Source organism: Podarcis muralis, chromosome 5 (genome assembly GCF_964188315.1).
Source record: "Podarcis muralis chromosome 5, rPodMur119.hap1.1, whole genome shotgun sequence".
NCBI classification, from domain to species: Eukaryota; Metazoa; Chordata; class Lepidosauria; order Squamata; family Lacertidae; genus Podarcis; species Podarcis muralis.
In genome coordinates, this window is record NC_135659.1 from 30,936,135 (window position 1) to 30,959,077 (window position 22,943).

The following is a 22,943-nucleotide window of genomic DNA, read 5'->3' on the forward strand; positions in this document are numbered from 1 at the left end:
AATCTAAGAAAACAGTTCTTGGACAAAATTAAATCATTCACTAATAATAGTTCTAAGAGATCTTATCAAATATAGTATTTCACAAATATATTTCAAATATAATGGAAAAGCATTTCCAGTAAAAGCTGAGAATAAGGTCAACTGCAATAAATAATGGCTCAGTTCCAGAGTTCTGCTCATGAAACTCTCCCATCAAAAATCCCTTGTGCTTTGGGGGGCTGTGGGAATCTGTAGAACCACTACTGTAGAACCACTGGCATAGTGACTACCCTTCCCCTCCTGCCCTGCCAGACTTCTAGCCATGGAAGCATCTGCTGAATCCAAAACACTGCCATTAACAAAAATATCCCTTCTATTTGTGTATCCAATCCTCTCCCCCTCTCTCTTTACAGGATGTTGATTCAGTTAATCTCCTTTATGTTCTACATACATACAATGGGTAAGCACAAGTTACTATTTGTTGTAGGTTACAGTGCCTAAGGCTTAAGTAATTCATTTCTTATGCCAAGAACACTAGAACTAGCATAAGAAAAAAAGTAGTGCCTGTATTGTTTAAGTGACTGTTGGTGAAAAGGAACGAATGGTTGACATGAGCGAGCCTGAATGTCTAATTAAAAAACTTTTTTTTTGGTTAGTCGTAACTACCACAGAGATTACTATAAAGTAATCAAAAATCAGAACTAGTTGTGGCTTTTATAGTTATAAAACCATCCATGGATTGCATCAACAAACTGTCTAGTTGCTTTACAATAATTTTGGTGTCAGTGACAATTTGCTTAATCTTACGTTTACTGATTATGTATTTACTGAACATTAATTAGTTTCCCATTCCAACAAAAACTGGGTCCATCATTATGTCCACTACAGGGAACACCTTGAAAAAGCTTCCACACATCTAGAGATACTATTAACATAAAAGGAATGCTGTGGCCAGGGAAAAAGTGTTTTGAAATTATTCTCTTGGCTCAACTTTACCACTTTAAATTCAGAGTGAAACAGAGAACTATTTCCCAAACATTGATGTCTCAAAGTCCCACTGAAATGAATGGACTTAGTCATTAACATACATCCATTTATTTCAGTGAGATACACAGAGTATGACTTAGATACAATCCATTAGCCCATGTTGTTTTGATCTCACATTTGCTATACTGTATCTCCTTTTACCATTCCTTCCAAAAAATTTTGTTCATCAACATTCTCTCCGGTTATTCCTTTCCGTTTCTCACTGTACGCATACACGTGTACACAGACATGTATCAAGCAAATATCCAGAGAGATAAATAAAGCACAAAATATGAGGTAGGTGACAAAAAATGAAGCACCTTTTTCTCTCAGACGCACACTACTGCTATATTTTCTCCACTGATTCTCAGAAGCATGAAAGAAATACAAATATTTCTTGGAAAACATTTCTGCATGTGCTTGATATTGGACATAGAACTAAACAACAACAACATAGGTTCCAACAAATAATGGCCAGATATCTGGTTACAACCACACTATTTATTGTACTTTGTGTTCTTTCCAGAAATATACACTTACAATATATGAAAAACACTTTACTGTCCAACTGAATAATCCAAATTTACATAAAACAGAGAGCTGACTAAAGTCTTGGGCAATGCTAACATGGAAAGAACATTTATTTCATGTTGTTGAATTTCAATCTCCACAGAAAACTTGTTGAACCTAATGGCCGATTCAACACTGCCACTTTTGAGCAAACTACCTCATGACTGAGACTTAAATGCCAATCCTTCCTCTAATCTTCCTCTTCAAATAGCTGCAGAAATAGGTTCCTAGAAAATTAGGACAGGATTGTAACCAAGGTAAAACTCTTCAAACATGACTATATGCTTTGACAAGCATTTCCAATATGGATTATATTCAGACACTTACTAACAAAATGAATTAGTTACAGCAAATATTACATTCTCTATAGCATTCTAACAGGAGTGCTCATTTAAAGGCGGAAGCCTAATGCTATGATTCAGAGTGCTACAAAGTTAGCAAATGATAAAAACATTAGTTTTTCAAATTGTTATTGTTACAGTTGAGTAACCAAAATATAACAGGTTTTTAGATTTCCTCATCTACTAGCACTCTAGACAATAGTTTCCTAACATCCTTATCAATGCACTTCAGTAATTACCAACATAAAGATATATATTTTAGTAATCTGTATGGCTTGAAGGGGACACTTGGTTGCAATCCTAACCAGGTCTACTGAATGGCAAACTTGATAGTAGACTTCATATGCGTACCAACCAAGAAAAAACCCTCAAATGGTCCAAGACCTGCCACTGGGTTGATTGTGAGTTCACGAACTAAACATAAGAACCGCCACTAGCTGATGCAGTGCTTGTATGCGAAAAAAACAGCAGCATTCTTAAAAGGTGATGGCAGAACCGTCCCTAGATCATTATGTTGTGAACAAAGAGCTGGCTCTGACACAAAGGAAACAGAGCCTACAGAGGTGGATGGGGTGAAGTGGGATGACCTGGTTGCCTGGGAAACAGACAGCGATTCTCTCATCTCTGCTGATACAAGAAGGAATGGAGAGGTTCCATGCCCAGGACACCCAGCTCACAACACAGCTGCTGGGATTGAGGAAGCAGCAAGTAGCCTCACTGCCATTGTGCTGGGGATACCTTCTCACGCTCCCAAGAGAGCAGAGCTGCTTGCAGGTCCTAGAACAAAAATGGGGAGCACGTACAAGCCAGAAGCCTGGAAGAGCAAGACCTAGGTATCGCTACCTGCTCTGCCCAAGTACAATGGAGAACCAGGGATGATAAAGAGTAAGACAATGAAAGCAGGGAGTAAGAACTAACCCCAACATGGTCATGAGGATGATGATGAGGAGGAGGAGGAGGAGAAGGAGAAGGAGAAGAAATTTATTTATACCCCGCCTTTTTCCCTGCTGCATCTGCACAAAATAGGAACACTACAAAGCCGAGCTTTCAGTCTATGCAAAACCACGTTGTTCTTTACTGAGACTTTATGTCCCTGAGTGACACTGTACTTAGACCCATAGTTAATCTCTGCTGATTTTGCTCAAAACACCTGTAAAATGAGTGACTCGTAGGAGCATGAGCAGTCTCTTCCCGTGAAAATTAAGCTGCAGGATGCTATCTGTATTACTTTAGCAGTAATATATTTTCTCAGATTTTTTAAAAGTTTATTTTTAATATAAGATGCTTGTTTGAACTTTAGCATTTTCAGCCCACTAAGAAGATTTATTTTTCTTTCTATGCAGCCAAAGGGCTACACATGCAAGACTAAGATTTCATTTCTATGAAAAATTGCTAGGGAGTGAAAGATTTACTTATTACATTTATATACCACCTCTTATCTTCCAAGGATCTCAAGGTGGTGTACATGGTTCTCCTTCTCCACATTTCATTCTCACAACAACCCTGTGAAGTAGGATAGGCTAAGAGACGGTAACTGGCCCAAGGTCACCCAGTGAGCTTCATGGCTGAGTGGGGATTTGAACCCTGCTCTCTCAGGTCCTAATCCAATACTCTAACCATTAAGACACAATGGCTCTCTGAAGTTCAATCCAAGCACTCCTTTTCACCTACTAAGCTGTAGAAGAAAACTGGAATTAGCACAAGAGGAATTTTCCTTACTTGTTTCACCTAATGTTTCACTGGAATTCCACAGTCTGAGCAGTGTCATACGAAGCATATTTTCTATTACAGTGGTGCCTCGCCAGACGAAATTAATCCGTTCCGCGAGTCTCTTCGTCTTGCGTTTTTTTCGTCTTGCGAAGCACGGCTATTAGCGGCTTAGCGGCTATTAACGGCTTTAAGAAAAAGGAAACAAACTCGCAAGAACTCGCAAGATGTTTCGTCTTGTGAAGCAAGCCCATAGGGAAATTCGTCTTGCGGAACGACTCAAAAAACGGAAAACCCTTTCGTCTAGCGAGTTTTTCGTCTTGCGAGGCATTCGTCTTGCGGGGCACCACTGTATTTGCGGCTACAAATTACATCATTTCCATATTACTATGCAACATCTTAGAGGAATAAGATGCAGAAGCAATATAATTATGTGCAATGGACTAAGTGAGATTCCTAATGCCGCTTTCCTATGTTAAACGAAAGTGGAGATGGCTGCTCTTTACGCGCATGTATCTGCAGGTAGAACTTTGTGAATTCTGATATAACTCTCACTATTTAAAAAGCAGACCAAAAGTATGTGAAGGATGGCATCACAAAATTAACTGCTAACTCTTCTAGGTTAAATGTTGAGGATGATTTTAAGTACCTCCATTAAAAAAAACAAAACCACCTCTCACTTACCTGTAACATCTTCAGGTTCTGTTACAACAATATGAGCATTTAATTCCTGTAATTTATGATGCAATTCTTCTAGTTTCTTGTTTGATTTTTTCAAAATATTGTCTACATAAGCCAGGTTTTTTTTATCTGTAGTGACCTTCCTGAGGTTTTCTGCTCCTTCTTTGATTTTAAGTTCCTTCCTTATTTCCCGTTTTATTTGGTCCTTTACTTCATCCAACTTCTGCTGTACCATCGTGTCCGAATAGTCCACTTTTTGTCCAATGCTCACGCTCTCAGAGACAAGAATATTTCGCACATCTCCCTACAGGAAGAATAAAAAGCACAAGAGTTAATTAATGGCTTTGCCCACAATACTCTGTAAAACTAATACTCATTTTAAGAGGCCTTTTACTAACCACTTGTTTGAAAATGTACTACAGGGGCAATGATAGTGTTATATGCTAACTGACAACACTTAAGAGTAACAGGTTTAAGTTTCACAACACCTTTCATGTGCCTATTTTTAACAGAAGTCATTTAAGTTACATTGGATTTGCAAAACATTCAGACTCTGTTCAGATATGCTTGAAAACTAATAGTCTAACACAGCAATCCTAGGCGTGTCTCAGAAGTCTCACTGAGTTCAAAGAGACATCCTCCCAGATAAGTACGCACAAGATTGCCACCTTATACTTGTAGATTTCACTGTTTCAAAGGTGAATTTAGACAATTATTAATCCAAGTAACAATGATGTACTTATGCATATTTAGCAGATATGTCCCATGATGAAACAAAGATTTAAAAGAATTATTTTCACAGAATTGAATCTGGAATACAGAGGCAAGTATGTATGAGGTTTGTCTCTGGTTATCCCATCAAAACCACAAGGTATTTTAGTCACCATGCTATAATATAATCATATGCCTTCACCACCCTGAGATGTTTAACTATTAATTGGGTTTTTTTGCAGGCACCCCATATATGTATATCAGAAATGGCATAATCACATTATCACTAGGATGACAGAAAATGAGAAAGAGTCCCCTATTTTTCCAAAGACTCCTTCCTTCTTTCAACTTGCTTCAACCGCTCTCTGAACACAGAGCACAAATTAGGTTTGAGAAGTGCTGAGGTGTTAGTCCAGTATTACTAAATGTGTAAACAAGTCCTTAGATTAATGCTGCCATCTTTTCAGATGCTACATGCACAGAACCTAGGCATTTAATAAGTGCTTTCCTGCAGAAATGCTTCATACATACACAATCAGCTACTAAACAAAAGGCTAGAGTCCAAATCCCAGTTAAGTAAATATAAAGTTATACTGTTAGTGAATACGAGAGTCTTGTTAGATAAAGATGATCACATGCAATCTTGTACTATTCTAGGTCTTACACTGCAGAACCTACAATGCAACTGCTTCCATCAGTTACTAGCAAAGTGTTGATGCACATTTCATTTGGAGAGGTGTAGCCAATCCAATCTTTGAATGCTTGTCACATTCTGAATGCTGGCTATCATAAATTAGTAATACACATTTCATCACGACAGGAGGGTTAAAAGAGATCTCATATTTCCAAAGATTTGGGCACAGGGGAGTGTGGGCAATTAAATGTTTAGGAGCCCAGTCAATAGTGGAATTTTAAAAATGTTCTTAATATGTCAATTACTCACACAGCAACTGTCTTCTATATCATTTTGAAAAAAATCTAAATTTAAAAAATGTTTGTTAGAGTAAAAATGTTTTTCTTAATATAAAATCCAAGATGAACGAACTTGGGGAGGGGGGACCTTGAATATATTCAGGCAAGTTAATGTAATATTTCAAAGATGCTAACTGTATGTCTTGCACAACAATCACAATGTTAACTAGCACAGTGTTACCAAATGAATGAGTGGTTCAGCAGCAAATCATACAAGTATATGTAGTATTCAGAATGCTTATTCTAAATGCCCTTGTTTGGTGAAAAATTACGCAAATTAAACTATGTTTGCGAGAAATTTCTCCTCTTCATCAAATAACCATCCAATTACACCCACAGATGTTCCCTCCTTCCCTCAGTATAATTTATAGATAATGCAGGAAGCCACAAACAGTCAATTTTGGTGATATATTTTGGCAACATAATATATTGGCTCATTTACTTTAAAAAAAGTTATCTGTCTCCACAGGTTTCAGGTATCCAACAATGTTCTCAAATAATATCAACTATTATTTTTCTTTCTGCACAAAAAAATGCTAAAAGTCTGATATAATGAAAGATGAGAGCGCAAAATATGGTCTGAAGCTCAACATCAAAAAAACGAAGATCATGGCCACTGCTCCCATCACCTCCTGGAAAATAGAAGGGGAAGAAATGGAGGCAGTGAGAGATTTTACTTTCTTGGGCTCCATGATCACTGCAGATGGTGACAGCAGTCATGAAATTAAAAGACACCTGCTTCTTGGGAGAAAAGCACTGACAAACCTAGACAGCATCCTAAAAAGCAGAGACATCACCTTGCCAACAAAGGTCTGTATAGTTAAAGCTATGGTTTTCCCAGTAGTGCTGTATGGAAGTGAGAGCTGGACCATAAAGAAGGCTGATCGCCGAAGAATTGATGCTTTTGAATTATGGTGCTGGAGGCGATTGCATGAAGATCAAACCTGTCCATTCTTAAGGAAATCAGCCCTGAATGCTCACTAGAAGGACAGATCGTGAAGCTGAGGCTCCAATACTTTGGCTACCTCATGAGAAGAGAAGACTCCCTGGAAAAGACCCTGATGTTGGGAAAGATTGAGGGCACAAGGAGAAGGGGATGACAGAGGACAAGATGGTAGGACAGTGTTCTCGAAGCTACCAGCATGACTTTGACCAAACTGCGGGAGGCAGTGGAAGACAGGAGTGCCTGGCGTGCTCTGGTCCATGGGGTCACGAAGAGTTGGACACGACTAAACGACTAAACAACAACAACAACAACAAGACTTACGCAATCTATTACAGCCTAGAGTTCTCATGGTCAACTACCCTGGAGAAAGTTGCAAGAATGCAACATTATATTTATTCCCCACGTCTCTTCTAAAGCAACACAGTTAGTTAACATACAGAACATGAATGTTTGGTGCAGTACTATATATAGCAAGAGCCATAAAATTCTCAAGGATCAAAAGGCAACTGTAAGTAAATATAGTAAAGATTACTCTAGCAGTAATCTCACATCCATTATTCTGACCACAGAACCCAAACAGTGACTTGAACTTCCAAATGTAAAAGCAAACTGGTTTATAACTGTTTCTGAATGTTATGTGTTCACTCTAGTGACTTATCTTGACCGCAGTGGCACTCTAAACTCTGCTTTCTGCAGGGAGGTGGACATCACATTCGTTCATGCACTGCTACAGTGACATGAGAGCAAGATAGACTAGCCTCTTGGCTGGGCATCCTCTTTCTCTTTTCCCTCCTGCCCCCAAACTCGAGCAGCAAAATGCTCCATCATTTGCAAAGTACAGTGGCCTCAAGATATAGAGTAATGGCCATAATTGTGATTTGGCAGTTAGATGGCATGTGCCATCATATTTTACCTATCACTTTACAGTGGTACCTCGAGTTACAGATGCTTCATGTTACAGACTCCACTACCCCAGAAATAGTACCTCAGGTTAAGAACTTTGCTTCAGGATGAGAACAGAAATCGTGCAGTGGTGGCAGCAGCAGGCCCCATTAGCTAAAGTGGTACCTCAGGTTAAGAACAGTTTGAGGTTAAGAACGGACATCCAGAATGAATTAAGTTCTTAACCCAAGGTACCACTGTATTTATCTTTGTTCAGGTAGGATTTTATACTATTGTCTGAAATGGCTATTAAATTCAGAAGAAACCATGCTGCATACATTCAGAAAGTAAAGCTAAACATTTAGCAATTTGCTAGAGATCTAGTATTCTGTAGCCCTTCCAAATATTTTATACCTCTCTTATAAGAAGTGTTGGAAGATATCTGCAAACTCAAGATCCTCTATCAGTTCCCCCCACCCCCGCCCCCTGAACCACATACATGAGTCATTTACCAGCAGAATGTGTTAGCTTATATAGAGTGCAAAATGAACAGGAGCAGGGAGATCAAAGTCTGTTGTACTTCCTAGGATGAAGACAGACTACCATGGAATTGAAAGCATCAGGATTCCAAAACTGCAGCACTAAATTGAACCAACCTTCATTTAAAATGAGAATCTCAAATTTCCACCTGCTAGCAAGACTACATAAACCCTGCAGTCCTAAATTGATCCTACAGAATGCAGCAGAGTGACTGCTTTGATAACTATTCTATCTGCACTGTTTATCTAATTTATTCATTGCAGGGAACACTCTAGCAGAGAAACGATATGCTTTATGACATCCACTGTGCAAAATGGGAACCGTGAAAATTTCAAATTCAGACAAATACTGTAAGTTATAAAAGCTATCCACATATGCTTAGATCTGCAGAATTCTGACTGCGTAAGCAGTTACCTTACTACAGAACCTAGAGCTTTAGGGATAAGAGCACTACATGACTAAGTCCATACATTCAGATGGGCTTTAGATTTACTTTTCTTGAAGAGGTGTTATCCCTTTGCCGACCACATTGAAAACTACTTTCAAAACTGACAAAAGTTGATAGAAGAGAGCCTCTTGTTGGAAAACAAGTCAAAATTTCAGTACACTCAGGCAATCACATTGAATTTCCATAAGCATCTCTTTTGTGGAAGGTAGCCACATTATTTTCAGTGGAGTCTTTCTTTAGATGCTTTCTTGCAATGTTCATTTTTAAATGCTTAAAATGTTATTATTATGAAATTGCAAGCATATAAACATCATAACATAAAATCATATTTATATCCAAACTTACTTCAGGACTTTCACCACTTCTTTTTCCCTTGAAACTCCCTCTCTGCACTACAGTTTTCTGTAGATCCTTACTGAAAGGATTCTACATTGGTTTCTATTTACCCAATACTGTCAGAATCCTCAATCTGGGATTCACTTCTGAATTGCTCTTGTTCAGGAAGCTTTGCAAAATGGGAAACTGAACAATTTCAACCCAACCATTTGGTCGCCTTTAGATTTCATCATGCCTACAAAGTAGACCCAATGGGTCCAGTCCAAATATGACTGGATCATAGTTGCAACTGAAATATTTATCAGTGCTTAAATTTCTAATTCACAGTGATGCCCCTGTCTAATTTCCAAAAATGACCAGACAAAGATAAGGCAAATAATTTTGTAGTAAGGGTAAATGCCTATGCAGCTCTCTTCTTATCTTGTATGTTATATACAGAAATCATCTTGTAACAGGAAAATCCCAGTGCACAAGTGAATCAGCAAATGTATATATGGGGCAAGTATTATTTACAATAGTGGTATGGCTAGTTAAGCAAGTTTGCATGACTCAGACTGATATTTATACCACTATATACAGGTACCAGATAAAAGTCGAAATAAAGAGAGCTCCAGCAGTTCAGCACTTGAGCTTAGTATCAGGATTGTAAAAGATGGCAAACATTATGGGGGAGTGTTAGCAGACCAGACCAGGTATATGTGCCCACACTTTGTGCAAGTCAAAGAAGGGATAGGGTGCCTCCAAATGAATACGATTTTTAAAAATTGTTTGCAGCTAATACACATTAGAATATAACACACAAAGACAAGACACCTCAAGAGTAAGTTAAACATTTTCAGGAATACAAATTGCCAGCATTTAATATTGTTCCTCATATCATTTTAAAATCCGCATGGCAGCCTAGCTTCAACCCTCTTTAGGGTCAAAAAAATAGGTGTGTAACTTTCTTGCTGTAGATAGCAAACTTGTCTTAGCCAGCAACAATCTAATGTTGAAATCATCTGACTGATCTTCCAGAAAATTATGAAATAAAAATGAACAACACCGATCAATCCTTGGGCAAGCACCATATTCCTGCTTGCAAGAAGTTCCGTATTTGGAAGGTAATCTTTTCATACCTACTTGGGAAAAGGAAATGAGCCACGCCACCTGTGTAAGAAGAGCTGGAATTTCTTGATTACCAATTGTGGGGGTGGGTAGGTATGGAGAAAATAACTCCTGAACTGCATCCTTTATGTACAACGGGTGGGGAATCTCTAGCTCTGTGACATCAGCTGGGAGGGCAGGGTTCAATTCTGCCTTGGCTGAGCACACCTGTTCCCAGCAGGAAACAGGTGATCACAGCTAAAACAAGATTTAAACCCCTGCTTGTCAACTGGGAACAGGGGCACAGAGCCCAAGTTTTTATTTGCTTTTGTTTCTGCAGGCATTGCCTGAAAGAGACCTGTCCGGTGCAACTTAAAATCTAGGCTTCTTTCTCTCCTTCCCATTACTTGATGAGTATTTCTTTGTTTGTTACTATGTTCTGTATTTTTATTGTAAACTGTCTTGTGATCCTCAAATAAAGGACAATATAAATATTTAATAAATAAACAAAATACAGTGGTACCTTGGAAGTTGAACCGAATCTGTTCCGGAAGTCTGTTCGACTTCCAAAATGTTTGGAAATCAAGGTGTGGCTTCTGATTGGCTGCAGGAAGCTCCTGTAGCCAATCAGAAGCCGTGGAAGCCCCGTTGGATGTTCGGGTTCCAAAGAACGTTTGCAAACCAGAACACACACTCCTGGGTTTGCAGCATTCTGGAGGCAAAACGTTCGACTCGTAAGGCATTCACAAACCAAAGTACAACTGTATTACATAGTGAAGTCAAACCTTGTTGTGCACCCTTAGGTGTAAATACTGAATCTAAGAGTCCATGAGTCCAGTTTGAATAGTTACTTCTTAGTAAGGCATTTCATTTCTGCTTTGTTAACAAGTGGTCAGTTTGGTAGTATCTCAGCAGTTGTCCTACTTACTTTATGAATCAAAACTGGTGCTGTTTGGGCCTCTTGTAGATTGTCATTACTTTAAAAAATGTGAGATGTATTTCAACACTGGACAACCCATAACTGGTTTCATTTGCCTAAGTCGATGCATCACAAGATCTCAAAAGCATTTTTTCTTTTTATTAACAGCAACCTGCCCAAAACCTTAGCAGAATTTCCTTTCCCCCCATTCTTAAATGGTTCACACACTCACTTCACTAGACCAAACATTTCTTATTTTGCTTATCTGATTTATTTCACTTTAAAGTTCTAGTTGGTTTTACTAGGGACTACTTACATCTCCTATCCTCTATAACCTGCGGCCTGCAGGCCATACTTGGCCTGTCAGATTTGGCTTGGAAAGGTAGTTTTTCCTAAACCACACCCACTAGCCTCACAACTGACATGACATGGGGTGTCAGGTGTGGGGCAGATATCTAGTGTGCCTTTGCCCACTTAGGAGCCTGATTGCATGTTGGCAATGGAAAGCAGTCTTTTACTCTATCACCCAACTACCATAGAACTGCATTAACAATTCTGCTGTAGATTAAACACAAATTGTGTTTTAAAGGATAACAGATCTTCATGGGAGTAATTAAAAGATGCAAAATAATCAATACATATAAAAACCATGGGTTTAATTTTTGTATAAAGCAAGGGTGGGGAACTTTTGGCCAATGTCTGTGGGCTCTCTACCAACCCTAAGGATGTTCCTCAAAGGCCCTCACTAGTCCTAATTGATTGCTTTTGCCTGACTGGAATGTGTCCTTCTTCCGCGGTACTGCCACTTGCTTGCCTGAATGGGGAAAGGATGAGATCTGCTGTTCTACTCACTTTTTCCTCTGCCTGCCTGATAGGTTGACAAGAAAGTTGACCATATGCAAATGTGGACTCCCCTTTGCCTGAAAAATGTTTCCAACCCCTGGTATATAAGATTGCAGCCTAAGAGTTCTATTACAGATAGCTGTATAGAGTGCTTTTCAATTCAGAGATCCAATTAATGAGAGCTATTAAAAGGTGGTAACCTAATTTGGCTTTCAGAAGATTGACAGTACCTGCCAGACAGTACTGACCAATCATAGGTAATTATTTATTTACTTCCCTAATGAGGCCTTCCGGAATCCACACAGTAAATGCTTCCTGAGAAACTTTCCCTATTAGTGCTTATTCACAATCTTTGGGCTTAAAATAGCTCAGCAACTTATTCTTGACTTAAAATACTCAGCATCAGAAATGAATTCAGTAGATTAAATACTAGCATTAAGATCAGAAGATGAGTAAAGCTAATACAATTTTTCCAACTGCCTCAAATTTCCAAAATAATAAAATTGGAAAGAATCACCATCTGAAGGCTAAAACTCACTCCACCAAACAAACAAACAAACTTTGCTATCAAAGAAAACACGTCTCCATTAAAGGAGATTACAGAGCTCTACATGGGCAGCAGTTCAAGAATGCTGCAGCAGTAGTCAGGCATATTTGACTTACACTTCTCTTACTTTTCCAGGGATGCTTCTAACTTTAGAACATATCCACAGTCAATGCAAGTTTTTAAAATATCAGTTTATTCTATAAATTGCTTCACATGAAATAAAATTAGTTGTGCAAGGGACTAAATCAAATATGTGTGCATTGTGCTCTCTCCAGCCCTTCTATAATGTGCCTTATGTTCATTTTTGCTTTTCAGTTTGACTCACATTCATCTTGCTGTGTTTATGATAACTGCCAGAAGCAATTCATTTAAAAAATAAATAAAACTTCAACGTTTAACTTCCTTTCAGGTGGGGTGACCTATCATCTCTCTCATGATCTGTTGCCTTTTTTAAGAAATAAAAGAGTACTCTCCATTGTTTCCACTGTGATATGTGTTAGATCAGCAGTCTTCAATATTTTCAGACCTATGAGCCACTTATAATCAAACATGAAATATTAAATCCAGTTTCAGGGCTAGCTCAAACATAATGATCTCAGGCACTCTCTTCTCCCCAGTCTTTCATTTTGCAATTCAATATTTTCAAGGTTTATTAAACCAGAATTTCCATCTTCATCTGAACTGGGAAACTATGGTTTAATCTCAGACTTTAAGCCATCAAACCACAGTTTAGCAGTTTGGATGCAACAGGAAAGCTTAGTTTAATAAACCCCAAGAGTATTTTGGCATGATGGAGAAAGTAGAAGGGGAGGTGGGGAAGCTGTCTTTGGGTCAACAACCATTGTTGGACCAAGTGTGTGCAGAGCAACTGCAACTGCATGTTCTCTCAAAACTGTAATACACTCTAATGCAGGGCTGGGGCATCTTTTCAGTAGAAAGGCTACATTCCATTATGGAAAACCTTTCAGAGACTGCATTCCCAATGTGTGGAAGGTGGTGCCAGGGGAAACAGCGGATGGAACAGTGGATGGAACTCTTTCTTTTGTACAGTAGGCCACATTCTAGCCACACAAATGCCCAAGGTTTCTACACCTACACCTATATCGCCATCAAGCAAGAACATTATCACAGTTCAAGGATATATTCCATCTAGCAAAAGCTCTTCAGAGGCCACAGAACAGGCCTGGTAAGAGGTGTGACCCAGTGAAGAGGCATGAGCTGGGAGAATCCCAAGGAGCAGTGAGATAGGCCTGTACCCCTGCATTTGATTCAGGCTTGAGGCTCCCAAACCGTGCTCTAAAGTAGTACTTTTATTCTTGAACTGAATACTGTCCCAATTCAAAAATGCGTGAGACAACTTGGTATGTGTAGAACTTCTGAATCACATTCGTAAGAAAAAAAGCCATGCCGCAACACCAAACAAAGTATCCACCCAAACTCAGGGAAACTTCAGAAATGACACTGAATGCAGAACAAGAAACTAATTTTGGAAGAAGAACAAATTGTGTTAGACAAAGTAGAAACAGGTAACCTACAGCTGCTGCCACTATCTAAATCTTGTCCAACGTTCTAAGGGCTTTACTGTATTTTCAGTCTCAAACTGCTTGACATCAACATCATGTTTAAACAGTCCAAGGAAGATCATGCACCTGAGATTTGTTGACCCATTTTACACTCCTACATGTAGCAAATATCATGATTATGCAAATCCTGTTCATCTCAGCTGACCAGGGTATAGTTGCCACATAGTCATTACTACCAAATACTCAAGTGTTGGTATTAAGAGATCAAAGTATTTTACTGGCTCAATGCATAGGCCTCTACAAAGTTTTCATTCTATTTAATATAATGAAACCAGCACACAAACATAACATTATTTGCCCCTCACAGGGAATGCCATATGAAGTAACAGTAATTATATTTTTCTTATGTATTTCCTGATATCAAGACTGTCAGCCGTAGCCAGTCATAGGTGAAGGTCTAAGTTCAAACGTCCAACTCTTCTTCCTCTATATTGAGCTTTCCTTTCAACTGGGGCAGATCCACTCAGATTGGCCTTTTATGCCGGTTATGCAGCTATGAATGTTTCCTCTAACCAGGATAAAGTCTCTGAGACTTCCTGCTCTTAGGTTTGTAAGCCAGGTGCTCAGGAAAGAAGATTAAAATTATATGGCCTGGCTCAAGTGGTCCACAAATTTTGGCATTCTTTGGCCAACCCAAACATTTGTGGTTGCAAGAACCATGCTCCTCCAGTAATGGGTGGGGTCTTGCCCAGACCTCACACAATATAGCTTAAGTCAAAGATAAACCCAATCTCCTCTCTGGAGCTCCAAGCTTGGAGCTGCGACTGGAGGTGAATGGGAGACAGCAAACTTCCACCCTGCTCCAGTTCTGAATGGACACAGGGAAGAGGTTGGAAGCTTGTTTTGACTCTATGCTAGCCAGGTGCCCAGAGGCATACAGCCAGCACACAGCGAATACACCTTGGTTTCTCCACTCCACCTTAGGAGCTGGATATTTAGAACCGTGGGTGCAAATTGTGGTTGGCACCAACTTTGGTTAGCAAAATGCTGGCATAGTCATAATCACAGCTATCTCTGAAATGGCTAGAGAATGATGAATGTCTGCACAAGTAGGTAAATTAATGAGGGAGAAACATTTAAGTCCACAGGGTGCTCCCAATCTCCTATCTGTAGTTAAGGAATACAGGTTGCATTACATATTCCCACTATTGTAAATATGCTTTCTGAATAATACCCACTTTCAAAAGATAACAAACATTTGTGACTTAATCAAATGCTGGGATTAAACAAAAGACATAAAATCACTACATCAGGACCCGTACAATGTGGACTTCCATCCTATTTTGACAAATTTGTATTAGTATTAAACTGAAGCGTACAATCAGTGACCTGTGCTCACAATTATAAAACTGTCATGATAGTGTGGGTCTTCCAAAGGAATAATAGATCCATTTTCTTGTCCACCAGCTCTCAGCTGAGCATGAATAGTGCTAGTTCTCCCTAAACCTTTTACCACTTGTAAAGAGGTATACAACTTTTCTTATCTTCACGATTGGTGCTAAATTTTTAAAGAGCAAAGTTCCTTTTAAAAACAGAGTCAATTCAGGGAAAAATTCAGAAATCTTGTCAACATAAAAAAGTCTTCAAGAGACTCCTGAAAGCCCAAAGTGAGGATGCTTGCTGAATTTCAGCTGGAAAAGTGTTCTTCAGACATCAAGTTTTGAGGTTAGCAATGCGTGGACTACAGTGCCCACATTATCCTGGTCCAGGTACAGATGTAACTGCTGTACCAGACAAAGCAGGTAAAAAGCACTTCTAGCCACCAAGGTCATTTTGGCCTAATGACAAAGACATTTCCAGGAATACCTTCCCAAGCTACATTTCCCCAAGCAACCTCATCCAGAACAGAAACTGGTCCGTAGGTTGCACAGCCTCTCCTAATTCAGATGCTATGTAGAGGTACAGCTGTGTGTCATCAGCAAACCGATGGCACCTTGCTCCAAAACTCCTAATGACCACTCCCAGTGGCTTCATAAAGATCAGACATAGGCAAACTCCGGACCTCCAGATGTTTGGGACTACAATTCCCATCATCCCTGTCCACTGGCCCTGTTAGCTAGGGATGATGGGAATTGTTGTCCCAAACATCTGGCGGGCCAGAGTTTGCCTATGCCTGATATAGATGTTAAATAGCACTGGAAACAAAACAATACCCTGCAGAACCACATTGGACAGGTGCCAGGAAGTCAAAGAGAACTCCCCCGATGCTACTTTGGGACTCCAATACCCACCCCGCACAGTTGATCTAGGAAGATACCATGGTCAGTGGTATCAAAATTTGCTGAGAAAGTAATTGTAACAGGGATGCACTCCTCCTGCCCTGATATAGGTCATCCATTAGGGCAATGAAAGACGATTCAGCACTGAAACCAGGCCTAACCCCAGATTAAAGTGGAGGCAGATAATCAATGTCATACAGGAACACTTGCAGTTGCTCTGCCACCACGTTCTCCTAGAATGGGACATTGGTAACTGGCTGGTAGTTTTTACACACCATTGGGCACAGGGTGGGTTTTTAAAGGTGCAGTCACATCACCAACTCTTTAAGAGCAGCTAGCACTTCCTCATCCACCCAGTAACACCGGCTGGCTTTAACCAGCCAAGAAGGGCAGGGGTCCAGAGGGCATGTGGTCAGATGCCTTGGGGCAAGTATCTTGTGAACATCATAAATTCTCATCATATGGAAATAACAAACGTCACACTGGATGCCTCAACTGGATTTGCTTTAACAGCAGCATCCATGTCACTACAAAGTCACGTCTCTCTCAATCAATTATGGAAAACTATTTTAAAATCCTGGGAGCCGCTATCATATTTTTAGGAGCCTGTGTGACCATATGTATGAAGTTTTTTTCAATCCTGATCTTGGCTTTTTGCTGCTTCCTTTCTCTTTCTACCTTCTGTACACTAGCAAATTCTGGAAACAGAATGTGTAAAATACACAGTATGCTTCTTTTTGCAACACCATGTGTTATCAAGAAAATTGGCAGAAAATATTTTGACTTTTTCCATAGGAAAAACAAAAAAAGACAAAACTATGAAAGCAATACAAAAAGTCTGTCATGAGGCTGGCATCAACATGCACTTTAACTCTTGGAATTAATAGCCAATGGCATTGCTTTGGAGGGGGGGGGATTTAATATTATCAAGTACTAATGTACCCTCATCTGTGGTGGTCAGGAATTCATGGCCTCCATGACAACTATGGGCCTATCTACATGCACACACTGCTGGACTGGACACACCGCTGGTGGATGGCTTTAAGATAACTGTCCATAACAAAGGAGTTTACTACCTCTTGTAGATTCACAGGGTTTCATACCCTCTGTAAAACTATCAGGATGGTCTGCTCATGGAGACTGATGGATCCAAATTAATTTCTGACTGCTCTTGGGTAGTTTCTAGCTAACATGACTGGCTATCATGTCAGAGGTATGGAATGGGGAAATGACCTGAGCAATTGACATGATCACTCACAAAATTTTCTTTTCCACTGCAACTCATCAGTACAGTGTCATCCAGCAGAGCTGCTCCAAGTGGTGAAGAGCATGTCAAATCCAAGTCCTCAAAGAAGAACCCTTGGTAGCCCCTCAGTGGCCTACTGTGACAAATTTGCACAACACTTTGCAGATGAAATCATTCACACCTGCTCTTTACAACTGCACATCTTCAGAAACAGAAACTATGGATGTATCCACAGTATCTGCTTTCCAGTTGATGAATATGTTTGAGTTGCTTCTGCCTGAGCATGTGGACAGGTTGCTTGGAGGTTTGAGACTGACTACATGCCCTCTTGACCAAAAGGAACCATCTAAATGTCTGGCAGAGGTAGTGAATGCTTCTTTAAGGGAGAGAGAGATGCCATCAGTTCTGCCACTGCTGAAAAAAACATTTCTTTGATCCTACATCTTGGGATAATTACCAGCCTACCTACCATTCTTGGGCAAGGTGTACAAGTGTTACAAATCTATAGACATTTTTGGAAAAGACTGGTTCCCACAATTCTTTTCAATCTGCCTCGGCAGTTTTGCTGGATGATCTATGTCAGAAGCTAAATGGGGGCAGTGCATCTCTCTTGGATCTGCTGGACCTCTCAATGGCTTTTGAGACTACCAACGATTATATCCTTTGGGTCAGGATAGGGCTTGGAAGCAGTTTCGCAAAGATTCAAGGTCTTATTGGTAGGGCAGGTCCTTGGCCTTTGGCTTCCAGAATGCCCCAGCATTATATTTTGTCCTCATGCTGTTCAACATTTACATGAAAATGAAATGGTTGGAGAGAATTTAGGGATTTGGACTAGATGTTGCCAATATACAGATGAACCTTAGCACTATCTCTCCTTTTCATCAAATGCCAGGGAGGCTGCAGAAGGCGTTAAACATTGCTTGAGCAGTTATGGATCAGATGTGAGTACAGTGGTGCCTCGCAAGACGAAAAGAATCCGTTCCGCGATTCTCTTCGTCTAGCGGTTTTTTCGTCTTGCGAAGCAACCCCATTAGCGGCTAAGAGGATTAGCGCTATTAGCGATTTAGCGGCTATTAAAGGATTAGCGGCTAAGCTGCTAAAAGGCTATTAGTGGCTTAGCGGCTTTGAAAAAGGGGGGGAAAGCGGGGGGGGGGAATGGCAAGACTCGCAAGACGTTTTCGTCTTGCGAAGCAAGCCCATAGGGAAATTCGTCTTGCGAAGCGCATCGCAAACGGAAAACCCTTTCGTCTAGCGGGTTTTCCGTCTTGCGAGGCATTCGTCTTGCGGGGCACCACTGTACATAAATTGAAGCTAAGCCTGGCAAAGACAGGGTGCTGCTAATTAACAGAGAAGCTATTCCAAGCCTCGGGGTACCACATAGTGAGTAGAGAACCTCTACTCCAGGTTCGTATCCTGGGGGTTCTCCTTGACCTAAATTTGCTCTAGGATACTTAGGTTACTATTGTGACCAGGAATGCTGTTGCAAAGCTTGGGTAAATGCATCAGCCATGCCTTTTCCTGGAAAAAAGCAGGTCTGGCCACTGTTGCACATGCTTTGGTTACTTCTATGTTGAATTTATTGTAACATGCTCTACGCTGGGTTTCATTTAAAAAGTGTTGGGAAACTTCAGCTAGTGCAAAATCCAGCAGCCAGAATGCTGGCTGAAACCTGCTTCATGGAAGATATAACCCTGGTGTTAACAGTTGCAACTGGCTTACAACTGCAAACCTTTACAATTTCAGGTGCTGGTGATTATCTATAAAGGCCTAAATGGTCAGAATAGTTGAGGATTGCATCCTTCCTCATGCATCCTTTCATCTTTCATAATGTTAAATAGAGGACTAGCTTCATATTCCTTTGCCTTCAGAGGCATGGTTGGTAAGGACACAGGCAGGGCCTTCTCAATAGAAGTATCAAGTATCTTCTATGATTGCAGAATGCCCTTTTAACTGTGCAGTCTGCTGCTACAGTTGGTTTACTGGTGCTCAACTCTCAGTTACTGTGATATTACTGCTGTTTTATCAGAGGTGTTTTTTCAATTATATTGTAAGCTACTGTGAAGCCTCTTGGAGCCAAGAGGCAAGTTATAAATCTTCTAAAATAAATATAGGTGATGCTGCTACGGTATCAACAGTATTCCACGCTAGTTTAAAATAGTCCACAATGTTTCTTTCACAGCCTGTGGCAGTGATTACACTATACTTTTCAGGCTAGGCCTTGCCCTCCAGTCACTTTCACACTCTACAGTATATTTAGGAACGGAAGAACACTTGACATCCACCCATTGTACATTCAGTTTGACAGTTAGTGGCAAATATTTGGATTCATCTACAACTATATCAATTATGTTACAGCACTATTTCATATAAACACTTAGGCAGTAACAGAATTTCTGGTCGGGTGTTCATTTCCCAATTGACCATGGATGTGAAATATTGGATTCATGCTGCTAGTTTATGGAACTTGTAAGTAATATAACTCCAACATACAAGGAGTGTACAACGTACTGCAATTTACCGTTAAATGGATAATGTATGCTAAGGTCCTATAAATGTGGGAGAGCTGTCATCTTGTATTCAAGCGAGATATCAGAAGAAACTAATTTTGTGGAGAATAAAGGTCGAGAGGTTCACTGTGATGAACAAGCCAGTTCTATACAAAATCAGGAAATGCACCCCATAGAGATACAGGATTAGTCAGGAAGCTATGAAAGGTACATAAGGAAGCAAACAAACCTGCTCATATCTTCTCCTGCTACCCAGTTACTAGATGGTGGTTCCCCACTCTCTACCAGTATGCCCAAAGTGGGAGAGTGTGTGTGTCAGAAAGAGAAAGAAACACAACTGTGGGCACCAGTTCCCAGTGCAGTTAACTCGCAATTCCTGTTGGAAGATTCCTTCACACACACCCCTTCAGCTAAAAAGCAGAGGAAGGAAAAAAGAAGAGGAAGAGGAGGAGGAGGAGGTTTGTGTGCTTTACACACGACAAGTTTTACTTTCAGTTAAAGAAACCGGGAAGAGGTAGGCGTGTGTGCGGGGGATGGAGAAAAGGGGAAAGGAAAACTCCTGGGGTCCACCCACCTCAAGGTGGCCTGAGCCGAGAGAGAGAGAGAGAGAGAGAGAGAGAGAGAGAGAGAGAGAGAGAAGCGGCTCCAGCAGCAAAGGAGATTATGACACTGGGAGGCAGAGTGTGCCTCGCCGAGGAAGGGGGCCTGGAGGGGGGCGGCTCCACCTCCGCGGCCAGGAGGCCCCAGGCTGGAAGGGATGGGGGGGGGGGGGAGAGAGGAAAGGGCGGCAAGGAAGGAAGAAGAGCTTTTCCGGGCCGTGAGGAGAGAAGGGAGGAAGGTACGGAGGAAAGAGCCTCGGCCGCCGCCACCACTTTTTCTCTTTTACCTGCTGCAGGTCTGTGAGGAAAATCTCCCTCTCGGCCGCGTTGGACGCCATTGCTGCGCGCTGGCTCTGGACTCCGCACCTGGGCGCCGCCGCCGGTGGGAAGAAGGCGGGTCTGGGCCGAGGGGGGCGCTCGCTCGCTCCTCAGGCGGCGGCGGCGGCAGGGGCGGAGGCGAGGGCTGAGGGGGGGGCGTCAACCCCCTCTCCTCACATTCCCATGAGGGGACGGGGAGGGACGGGGACAGGGGGTGGGTGCCGTTTCGCGTCGGGACGGGCGTCTCGCGCTCGCTCCCGCCCGTGCGCGCGCCGCCCTCCCGTTCCCGACCCTCCCACACACCCCTCCAGTGGGTGGTGGTGGTGGTTTCTCCTCCCTCCTCCTCCTTCCTCCCTCCTCCTGCGCCTCCGCCGCCGCCGCTCCTCCTCGACGTCGTCGTCGTCGCACCCTTTGGCTGTCACCCTGTCGTAAAAAGCGGCGCTGCTTGGCGGCCGTTCGGAGCACGTGACTAAGCCCGGGAGTAGGGGCGGGGCGCGTTCTGAGAGAGGAGCGGAAGAGGAGTTCTCTCCTGGAAGGGGGAGGGGGACACGGCGCTCGCGCTCTCTCGCTCTGTTTTCCCACGCAAGGGAGTCAGTCGCACGCTTCTCCCTCCCTGCCCTCGGGGAGCCGGTGTCACATAGCGGGGTTTCCACCCCGGCACGGCAAACTCCCCTCTGACCTCACTGCACATGCTCTCCGAACGAGTTCAAAAAAAGCGCACGCCCCCAAACGGACTTGCAACAGTGCCCGATTTACGTATAAGCTAAACAAGCTGTATCATAGGGCCCCACTCACTTGGGGGCCCCCAAGAAATTTAAAGGAGAAAAACCAAACACAGTGTACACTTCCAAAATATAAGATAAAAAACAAATAAAACCTACATACAGCGATTGTTTTGTATTGTGTAGGCTCCTATGATGTGAGTAGTGGGGCTGGCCTGCTAGCCCGTTCCCGAAAATATCACTGGTTTGCTCATTTCTATATACAGTGGATGCTCGGGTTGCGAACGTGATTCCTTCAGGGGGCGTGGGTTGCGATTTGGCACTTTTGCATATGCGCAAAGTGTGATTTAGCACTTATGCGCAAAGCGCCGAAACCCGGAAGTAACCCATTCTGCTACTTCTGGGTTTCGGCACTTCTGTACCCGAAAACGCGCAACCTGAAGCATCTGTAACCCGTGGTATGGCTGTATAGGGTGCCTACATTCTGCATGGACTGGTTGCATGGCAACACGTGCAAATGGCTTTAGATACCTCTTAGGTCCCTAAATTACCATATAGCATATATTCAACAAAAAACAGCAACAGTTTGTTGTTGACAAAGGACAGCTGGACATATAAAGGGCGCCATTACCTTCAGTAGCTTAGGGCCTCATCAAACCTAAATCCAGCTCTGCTCTTATCCCATGACTCGGGGGGGGGGGGGGGGAGAAGCTTTTGGAAATTATACGGTGTCTACATCGCCATTATCCACATGCTAAGTCTTTATCCACGTGCTAAACTCTAGAATAGACAGAACCTACCTTTGCACAAGCCATACTTATTGTTCTTGTTCATCTATAGTGATAATATAATGAGGTTATCTTGGTTGACTTTAATTATTCAACTATATATATATATATATATATGCGGGACGAAAGCATATATATATATATATATATATATATATATATATATATTCAGGAAACAGGTAATAGCACAATTCATTAAAAAAAAATTAATCAGAAAAAATTGTAACCTAACTTTAAGTTTAAAAACTTTACAATGCTCAGAAATTTTAAAAAATGTACTGTCTCTGCTCTTCCAGTAAAGGATAAATTTAGCATAAAATTTATCAAAACATTTCCTCTTCAAGGTAATAGGTCAGTTTCATCATTTTGGCAATATCCCAGTTCTTAGGAAACCATTATCCTGTGTTTGGCTGCTGATATGCTTTCA

General features: G+C 41.3%; 1 protein-coding gene across 4 annotated transcripts in view; it reads right to left on the reverse strand.

The window, feature by feature from the left end:
• PKN2 (protein kinase N2) overlaps positions 1–21,381 on the reverse strand; it is a 46,381-nt gene extending 25,000 nt beyond the window's left edge. For 2 of the 4 annotated variants that reach the window (XM_077928492.1, XM_028732866.2), the window contains exon 1: positions 4,308–4,608. In XM_077928492.1, coding sequence (XP_077784618.1) covers positions 4,308–4,539 — 232 coding nt within the window. In that variant the 5' untranslated portion in view covers positions 4,540–4,608. Of the gene's footprint in view, positions 1–4,307; positions 4,609–20,318; positions 20,341–20,975 lie in introns of those variants that run through there. The other 2 variants (XM_028732865.2, XM_077928493.1) reach the window with 2 other exon arrangements.
• Positions 21,382–22,943: the final 1,562 nt, after the last annotated feature.